General features: G+C 35.0%; 3 protein-coding genes across 3 annotated transcripts in view; 2 read left to right on the plus strand and 1 right to left on the minus strand.

Annotated features, from left to right (window-relative positions):
• TRIADDRAFT_21151 (uncharacterized protein) overlaps positions 1 to 2,647 on the plus strand; it is a gene marked incomplete at both ends in the record, with an annotated part of 3,238 nt that extends 591 nt beyond the window's left edge. Inside the window, 3 exons of the mRNA XM_002109461.1 lie at positions 109 to 663; positions 943 to 1,466; positions 2,045 to 2,647. Coding sequence (XP_002109497.1) covers positions 109 to 663; positions 943 to 1,466; positions 2,045 to 2,647 — 1,682 coding nt within the window. The remainder of the gene's footprint in view (positions 1 to 108; positions 664 to 942; positions 1,467 to 2,044) is intronic.
• A 1,247-nt stretch (positions 2,648 to 3,894) lies between these two features.
• Positions 3,895 to 5,262, minus strand: TRIADDRAFT_21084 (uncharacterized protein; the record flags this gene model as incomplete). Its single annotated transcript, XM_002110017.1, has 5 exons — positions 3,895 to 4,040; positions 4,129 to 4,201; positions 4,296 to 4,402; positions 4,686 to 4,802; positions 5,031 to 5,262. The coding sequence occupies 5 exons, from the start codon at positions 5,260 to 5,262 to the stop codon at positions 3,895 to 3,897; spliced, it is 675 nt and encodes a 224-aa protein (XP_002110053.1).
• Positions 5,263 to 6,482: 1,220 nt separating this feature from the next.
• TRIADDRAFT_53600 (histone H3 recognition and presentation By the Wdr5 module Of the Mll1 complex) lies at positions 6,483 to 9,643 on the plus strand (the record flags this gene model as incomplete). Its single annotated transcript, XM_002109462.1, has 12 exons — positions 6,483 to 6,548; positions 7,214 to 7,310; positions 7,566 to 7,639; positions 7,756 to 7,845; positions 8,210 to 8,299; positions 8,438 to 8,521; positions 8,652 to 8,707; positions 8,796 to 8,842; positions 8,922 to 8,997; positions 9,113 to 9,146; positions 9,252 to 9,326; positions 9,455 to 9,643. 12 exons carry the CDS (start codon positions 6,483 to 6,485, stop codon positions 9,641 to 9,643), a joined length of 978 nt encoding a protein of 325 aa, XP_002109498.1.
• Between the last annotated feature and the right edge of the window lie 371 nt (positions 9,644 to 10,014).

The raw sequence follows: 10,014 nt of genomic DNA on the forward strand, positions 1-10,014 counted from the left end.
TATATACAACAAATGGCAAGGCGCTACGCGAGTTGTCGGAAATGTTGGGATCAGATAAGATTTTCATTGCTGTTGGATCAGAAGGTTTAAAAATGTCTGATCTTGAAGAAATTATGGAAGAAGTTCGTAATTTGCCTGGAAATAATGGCTCTATTTCTCATGGTGCATCTAGTTTTGGTAATAAAAAACCAATTTTAAAACCAATAGGCCAGGAAAAAAACAATCCTCAATCTCATCAACCTGTAAAAACCGATGATTCAACTAAAAGAGCCTCAAGAAATCGAGTAGCAGATACCGCTGACATATCAAGAGTTTCCAATGCCAACGATTTAACTAAATCCTCAAATAACAAATTAGCTGATACTACACAGAAATCAAGAGCTTCAAGTGATACACTTTCTGAAAAAATGCCATTAACAAATCAAAATATTGAGAAGGATACTTATGAAAACGAAAAGGATATTGATGAAAGTGAGAAGAATGAAGATCAAGTTGACAAACAAGCATCAAACGACGATATCTTTAGTCCCGTCAAGGATACGGTTACAGATGGCGATGTTGATACACACTCTGAAAAAATGCCATTAACAAATCAAAATATTGAGAAGGATATTGATGAAAACGAAAAGGATTTTAACGAAAGCGAAAAGGATATTGATGAAAGTGAGAAGAATGAAGATAGAGTTGACAAGCAAGCATCAAACGACGATATCTTTAGTCATGTCAAGGATACGGTTACAGATGGTGATGTTTTCGATGCTACTGCAGATATAGAAAAGGAGGAAGAAAGCAAATCGAACAAAGATAATCTAGATCGATCTTCTATCCATGGCGAAGATAATCACGAGCGATCCTCTGTCCACAACGAAGATAATGGAATAAATTTAAATCAAGAAAAAGCGGGCGATAACGAGGAAAAGGAAGACACAAACAACGTTAAAGATCCTGCTACGCCTGTAAAACTGGGGGATACGTTTATAAATAAAGTCAATAATGAAAATATTAATAAATCTGCTGGTAGAAATACCCCTGAAAATAATGAACCTTTACCTAATCGAGAGGGAACTTATGAAGATTATTATGTCAAAGGGAATATAATTGGGGATGGTAATTTTGCTGAAGTGTTTCACTGCGTTGAGCAAGATACATTGGTAGAATATGCCTTGAAATTAGTCCATAAAAGCAAAATCAAAGGCAAGGAAAGCATGATCCAAGATGAGATTAACATCATGAAAAAATGTCGTCATAAAAATATTATACGATTGATTGAAGTATTCGACACTCAGATAGAGATCCAATTAGTTATGGAACTAGTAAAAGGTGGTGATTTATTCGATCTTATCTCCGATGTTTCAAAATTTACCGAATTTGAAGCTAGTGGATTAATTGGAGATTTGGCGGCTGCTCTGCAGTACCTCCATAAACGAAGCATTATTCATCGCGATCTAAAACCAGAAAATTTATTAGTAAGTTGTGGTAATTCAACTGATTCTACTTGGATATGATAATTTGTGACAATCTGTTTGGCTGCTTAATTATTCGATAAGTTTATCCTCATCAATGCATGCTACTCAATAAAATTCTGTTCGTTAGTATTTGATAGACTTGTAGGATATAGGATGTTGCTCTATTCGATTTATTGCGAAAATTATTGTTAGTTACATCTATTGGTTAGGCAGACTTCCTATTACATTAGTATCATAATTAAGAGTTTACTAATAGATAAATAAGATATTGTAAACGAGATTGCAATAGTCACTAATCATATAGTGTTCGACTTCTTCTATACTCTATGTATTAGATACGTTAAAATATAAATATTCATAAATTACCGCTACGCTATTTAGTGATAAGATGTAGACTTCATTTTTACTAGGTAATTATTATAAAGTACCGTAGTAAGTTAAGACTTTATCATCGCAACATAATATTGTAAATAGATAGAATATCAATCACATAATTTACTATGTACATACAAATTAAATTAATATTACTTCTACCAGCTATATTGAATGTGTTGTCTCTGTTATTGCTTCATTACTAGATTACACAAAACTTTGACGATACTTTTACGTTAAAACTTGGTGATTTTGGTCTAGCAGTTGTGGTAACTGAGCCGCTATTTCAAATTTGTGGTACACCAACATATTTAGCTCCTGAAGTTCTTGCTGAAACTGGGTATGGTCTTCCAGCAGATATGTGGGCAACTGGTGTTATCAACTACATTGTACTATGCGGTTTTCCACCATTTCGTAGTAAAGATCGTAATCAAAATGAACTATTTAATATCATTAAGAAAGGCGAATTCGAGTATCTATCACCATATTGGGATGATATATCCGATACCGCTACCGACTTGGTTGATAACCTTTTGATGGTTAATCCAGTTGATCGTTATACCGCCGAGCAAGTACTAAAACATCCATGGATTGTAAATAGAGCTGGATCGATATCAGACGTTGATCTTAAGGACAACATAACCAATAATATTCGAGAGAATTTCGATCCTAAGAAATCATTTAAAGCTGCTGCTCTAGCTGTTCGAACGGCAAAATTACTTGATCAAACTGTAGAGTCGCGTGCAGAATCAAGACAAGACAACGATGATGACATATTTGGCGGAGATGACGAAGATTTTGGATTATAGTGAAATGGCTTGATTTATATTGTATGTTATCTCAATCCACGGTAAACATGCTCTAATAAAAATGATCAATAGACTAGAATTATGTATAGCTTTAGTTGAAGACCCTATAAAGTGATGTAAAATAGAGATGATTATCATGTAATGTCTATAATCGAACTCTATCTTGAATGCTGGCCTATCATTTAAACTCTTTTAATACAATGTTTCATTATTTGGTGATGTGACATCATGAATGATGCTAGGACCTCATGCTATTTATTGTTTTGCTATCAAAGAAACGATCTGAATTTATATTTCAGTAATTCATAGTGATACCTACCAGGTATTGGTTACTAGAATGAAATATGTCCATAGTGATATTTTTCTTGATATTTAAAAGACTCAAATTTGACTGATATTTAGACACTCTGATGGAAATTGTAGTTTTGCTGACTTTTAATAAAAAATCGCTACTTTTACTGAATTTGTTGTTATAACTGAGTCAAGGAAAGCTGGCAGTAATTGGCATTAAGAACGCTCCCACTGTAATATTAACGCGGTGTTGATTACAGTTACCGTTTATACAAAATATAGGCCAAGTTCAACGAATTACGGTAGTTTTTACTACACACAAAGCAGTAGAGAACTATTGATCGCAGATTTCATTCAATTTAATAAGGATAACATCTTGGAAATATTCACATATAAGTTTCCTGGCAGTCATTTAGTTACTAAAGTAATTAGTATCTTTATAAAATTATTTATTGCCATTGTTCGTTATAGTTGCGAGTCGTAAGTCTAACCTTAGGTTACGTATATTACGGTATATAGGATTTCATTTTTGTGTGAATCTTATACGCGTAAAAGACTAGGAGTTGGGTACGTAGCTCGATTCTGTATGTGTAATGTAACGGTAAGATTGATCCGTACAATTATTGGTCGTCTATTAGCTTTAGTAGACATTAATGTATTTGAGTGTTTAAAGTATATGGTTTCGCTTACTGACGAATGGGTAGAGGTTATTAAGGGAAATATATCCTTTGCATGAAATCTATAACACAAATACAACGCAAAAGACCAAGTATCATATCAATGTGCATTTATTTTTGTTTTACATCTACTGCTAGTACAACTGCTAAAAAATGCAACCCGATGATGCAATAGGAATATTATGCGAATATTATCTTGATAGAAAAGATACAGCGATGAATTAGCGCTTCATTTTAAGTTGATTGACAAGGCTTCTATTTCGGACAAATTGACTCAGTTTAAGCCTTAGCATTTCGAAAATTATTAGCTACGTCATTCCAATTAATTACATCAAATATTGCATTGACATAATTAGGCCTAACATTCTTATACTGCAAGTAATAAGCGTGCTCCCAGACGTCAATACCAAGTAATGGAACGTAGCCTGAAGGTAAAAATTTTTTCGATAGTTACTAACATGTTAGAATAGAGATAGTAAGTGGAAAATATTTTCATTCGAATGGAAGCTTAACCTGTCGTTGCTTGCAATGGATCTTGGTTTGCACACGTAGCTATCTTAAGAGAGTTGCTTTCCTTACAATATCCCTAAATCGAATAATACATTTTAAGTTATTGGCATCGATTGGGTACTACCGTATTGACCAATCTTAAGGTAAATGTCTGCTTCAATGTTATTTACCAGCCAACCCCATCCTGAGCCTTGAATAGCAATGGTTGCAGCAGATAATTTGGATTTAAAGTTATCAAAAGATCCAAAACAGGCATTAATAGCATCGCCTAGCTCTCCTGTGGAGTGATGAAAAGTGTTAATGAGTAATGATTCATCCCACTATGACGATGATCCAAATGTAGTACACGTATATACGTACTGTTGATTTTTAAGATAAGTGAAATTATGTCATGGCTATTAGTTCATGACGATATGAACAAGCATTATTGCGTTATCGCAACATTAAAATAGCGTATGTAGGCATTTGTAAATTAGCACTACAGATTACAGTATGAAGGGTAGATAAATGTTAACGTTACCTATAAGGAATTGTAATATACTGTACACTGATTGATTTACCGGTTGGTAGTCCGCCGCCATCATTGGATAGATTTTTCCAAAATATTGAATGATTGATATGACCACCACCATTGAATCGTAGAGCTCCTTGTAATGTAATGACTCCGCTGATATCATCTAATTAAGTTCAACAAATTAGTACGAGTTCTCCTAATCTTCTTAGAATAGGCTACTCAATATTGATATGACAGTGAAGCCGCTGGCACGAGTACCGAGCAAAGTTTTATTCATTCGCTACGAAATTATTACTAGACTATTACTACAACGACAAGAAGGATCATGGACTGCAAGATTGAATTTTATCTATGATATTCAATAGGTAAAAGGAGGAAAGATGATGCCTACTTTTGCTTGTTGCTTCAGCTAGTTTTTCTTCAGCAGCATTCAAGTTGGTAACGTAAGTTTGATGGTGCTTGCTGTGATGTAGTTCCATAATCTCAGCAGAAATGGTAGGCTCTAATGCATTGTAAGCATACGGCAGTGGCGGTAAATCATGCTTCCTTCTAGCTTGAGTGATGAGCAGTGCACTATGGCAGCTGTTTCTTCCTAAAGATTGGCGAAGAACGTTGGCTAACATTTCGTTTATTGTTTTTCACTCGCTTAGCTTTAGCTGCTTTTCCTGGCAAGAAAAGGTTCGGCGTATGTGATTTGTTGTGTAAGGCTGCTGGCTGTCATCTTACAGTACAGTACAGTACTGTACAGTATGTACTGTACAGAACGTACGGTACATTATTTTACAATGGAAGTACTGTACACATACATACGGATTGACGGACGTGCTCCAGGCATACTGTACAGTGTACAGTGTACAGTACATTACTCCAAGTTTTTACACACAACTGTGTACTGTACATTGTACAGTACATGGACGTCTTCGCGGTCTGGTCCGGTTCGGACCTTGGTGAGTACAATACTCTTCTGTACAGTACTGTACTGTACTATAGAATTCAAAGATGGTAACTGGTACCGGTTAGCTGTTTCTGGAATGTCGTCACAATTCGTGACATGGACATTGGACATTCGGATATGGACGCACTAGTGGCTAGGCTACTGACTACATGAAGTAGACTGTAGTAAATGACTTATTAAGTGAAATCCTATTTGGCCAAAAATGTCCAAGTGACTTATTGGTATCAAGCCCTACGAATGTTGTATTGCCACGATAGTACTATATAGTACTATTGCTCTACTTATCCTCACCTTCGATGCTCTATTTCTATTCACTTATTCACTACTATTCATTTCAAAACATTGTTGACGTTCAATAACCGCTTTCAAGCAGAACTTACTGCAGGATTCAATGAAATAATACTTAATTTCGAGGCTAAGTCATAAACAGAATGGAGCAATTCTATATACAGTATACTACAGTAGGTCTCGAACGAATAGAAAGTATTTGGAACACATTCCTTTTCAGACGAGATGAGTCTCCATGTCCAACTGTCCGAGGACCCATCGAGTCGATGGCCCAAGACAATAAAACTCTTTCTACAGTACAGTACAGTGTACGGTAAAGTACAGTACAATGTATGGTAAAGTACAGTACAGGACAGTTTAGCGCTAGCTATACTGTACTCTGGCTGCCTAGTGTACTATACGACGTCACTGTTCCATTCAAGCCAATACGGCCATATTCGCAGTAATGCCATTGGCATGAGATAGCACGTTGACCACCTTTTGTTGTTGGCCATGGGCCTTGTGCTTGTACCATGCCCAGTAGTAGTAGCATACAAATGTGACAATCTTTCCGCGCTTTAACCTAACTTCAGTGCTAATTCTACTGTATGTGCGGCGGTAATGGCTAACGCTTCTTCCGCCACCAACGGATCCGGCACTGCTAGCGGTCCGACCAATCCACCCAAGGTAATGTTGGCATAAATGGATTGAATATTCTATTTTTCCATTTGCTTACTGTTAGAACTGCAATATTGACGATAAGGATGAAGGTTAACTCATCCATATCCAAAGTGATTATTTCCTTGTTGGTTGATATACCTGACTGTAGTCAATTCCTTTGTCGTTTGCATCAGGCCATCCACTGCATTGTTGTTTCACTATCGAGAGATAGAGACAGTGCTTGATTCATCCATATTCCAGGATAGATCTGTTCTGATGGTTGTATATTCTACAGCATGATGGACATCAACAGTTGGATACTATACTATCTTCTCTTGCTAATGATTTCTAGCATATCAATAACTTACGTATTGTTCTGCATCCTTTTCATTTTTCTCATACTATCTTATTTTATCGTAGCTAAAAGCAATCACATCTCTTGACAGTATGTGTATGTTATTAGAAAGAATCAGTGGAGTTGAAAGTAACGTTGTTTTAAAGAATGAAATGATTCACTTAATATGCCTATCCATTTCTAGTATAATGATCCTAGAAATCTGTTGTAATATCTTGTAATGGCAAAAAGGATAATTTGATTGGATGAAATTGACTCCTGTTAAATTGCTGGAAATATTAATCAGCACTGATATATTCATTAATTGCGGTTGTTGTTTCTTTGAATGAACTTATAGAAACCAGAATATGCGCTAAAGTATACACTATCTGGGCATACTAAGGCAATTTCATCAGTTAAATTTAGCCCTGATGGGGAATGGTTAGCCAGTTCGTGTAAGTAATAGGGAACAGAATTCAATTGAGATGAATACGTACTGCTTTGAATGCTTGGTAAGCATCGTACGTCATCATTCATGCTTAGTGGCTTCATGTTTATACTACCATCGGTGATGCTTGTACATGCGATACAAAATTAGCGATCACTGCATCTTCATTCAAATAATCGTACTGCAAAGATTCCAATAACATTTATAAATAGATTATTCATGAAAATAGTGAATACATTTTATATTTCCTTCGACGATATAGCTGCTGATGCTACCATTAAAGTCTGGGGTGCCTACGATGGCAAATACGAAAAGACCATGCAAGGACATAAATTAGTATGTTGAGATATTTTAAAAAGACTTTGAAGTGAATTTCATCAGTAAATCATGACAATACTATCCATGATGATGACTATGTCAAACGTGATGATTGCTGTGATTGACTCATACAGGGTATTTCAGATGTGGCCTGGTCATCAGATTCGAGATTACTTGTATCTGCTTCCGATGACAAGACGTTAAAAATATGGGATTTTCCAACGGTAAGCTCTCATTACAACTATTGCAACATCATCATACAACGCGAGACAAGTCACAGCTTTACATTTTATTTTAGGATGATTACTTCTTACCTAAATATTTGATGCTCGTGCAATCTTTTATACATTCGATCAATAGTAGCTTTCAATAGAGGACAACTGACGTACTGCACCAAAAAGTCGTGTACTATGTCTAGCTGGTGTAGTATGAGCGATAGTATAATTAATATGGAGATGATAATGGTCTCATTATTCCAGTGAAGATTGATTACTGTATAATGCATGTACAATTTTGTCAACTTTCTATTAAGTTGATTATAGGATCCCAACGTTGATATTGAATGCAATAATCAAATTGTGTTTTTAGGGAAAATGCCTTAAAACCTTAAAGGGACATAGTAACTATGTCTTTTGTTGCAATTTCAACCCTCAGTCTAATTTGATCGTATCTGGTTCAGTAAGTACACTGATAACTTTACAAGCAATTTCTTGAGATTTATAACCCTTGGTATACACATTGCTTATTGTTTACTAAGCTGATGAGTGTACTATATTTGTTAATTTCTCAATTATATTCTATCAAATTTGGTAATAGTTTGATGAGAGCGTTAGAATATGGGATGTTAGAACAGGAAAAACGTTAAAGACTTTACCAGCCCATTCCGACCCAGTCTCCGCGGTAAAGTTTTGCTTATCAATGATATACAGTATAGCATAGAATGCAAAAATAGTTGTAAAGTTATCCAATGTTATTAGCATACGTTTCTCTTTGCGTGATTGATTGATTATTATTGTAATTCCTGCAATAGGTTCATTTTAATAGAGACGGAGCTTTAATTGTTTCTGGAAGTTACGATGGATTATGGTATGTACTGTAATGTAAATCTTTCTTTCTTACAAGAAATTACTCGATCTGGTGTCAATCTTTCTAATATTGCAATTTTGAATACTAGTCGAATTTGGGACACTGCTTCTGGTCAATGCTTGAAAACTATCATTGGTAAGGATGGATAATATTATTGTTTAAGGGTAATTCAAGATTGACAATATAAAAGACCAACATACACCTCTTATTTCAGACGATGATAATCCTCCTGTTTCTTTTGTAAAATTTTCACCTAATGGCAAATATATATTGGCCGCTACTTTGGATAAGTAAGCCTTTAACTGCAACACTACTTTGGCTAATCCGAGTAGTTATCTTCATTAATAATTTCTGTAGCGATTAACGATTAATCGTGAATTTTGTATTATTGTATCAACAATTTAGCACACTTAAGTTATGGGATTATAGTAAAGGCAAGGTATGTCGTTAAAATGAGATGATTTGACAATGGAGACTAAGAAATTGAATATTTATTCTAGTCAATGAATTCTTACTATCTTTGTCCAAACATATATTACTTTAGTGCTTGAAAACTTATCGTGGTCATAAAAACGAAAAATATTGCATTTTTGCCAGTTTCTCTGTTACTGGTGGCAAGGTTTGTGATAGATTTTATAGATGCTATGGCATAGTGTGTCGCAATTTAACAATATTAATAGATGAGGTAATAAATCTTGACATGGGACTTAATACTATATTCTTATCCTGATAAACCCTTTTCTTTAGTGGATTGTTTCGGGCTCAGAGGATAATATGATATACATTTGGAATCTTCAGTCGAAGGAAGTAGTTCAGAAACTTTCAGGACATTCTGATGTTGTATTATCGTGTGCATGCCATCCGACGGAAAACATTATTGCTTCAGCAGCGTTAGAGAACGATAAAATGATAAAATTGTGGAAATCTGATGTTTAATCTATTGGACTGATGCCGTGAATCTGAAAATGACCGGGATCTAGTTTTTAGATTGTGGTAAATGTACTATAAACATGTTGTAATTATCAGCTGTGGTAGCATAAAATAGTTCATCAAAGTGAGCGCCAGGACACGTATCATCCATCATACTATCATGATCTATTTAACTATATATGTTTACGGTAGATGATAGTATTTATTAAACTATTTGATAAGTCAGCAGCTATTGCATTCTTTATCAGTTATTATTAAAATACAATGAACTCTTCTGACGCTCCCTTTGATAGCAAGTAACTTTAGTTTCACTCTTAACCTGTGATAAATTTATAGTGTATAAAGATACGTAGACTCATTAACACGCGATTGGTTTA

The sequence above is a fragment of the Trichoplax adhaerens genome, genomic scaffold, assembly GCF_000150275.1.
Source record: "Trichoplax adhaerens TRIADscaffold_2 genomic scaffold, whole genome shotgun sequence".
Taxonomy (NCBI): Eukaryota; Metazoa; Placozoa; class Uniplacotomia; order Trichoplacea; family Trichoplacidae; genus Trichoplax; species Trichoplax adhaerens.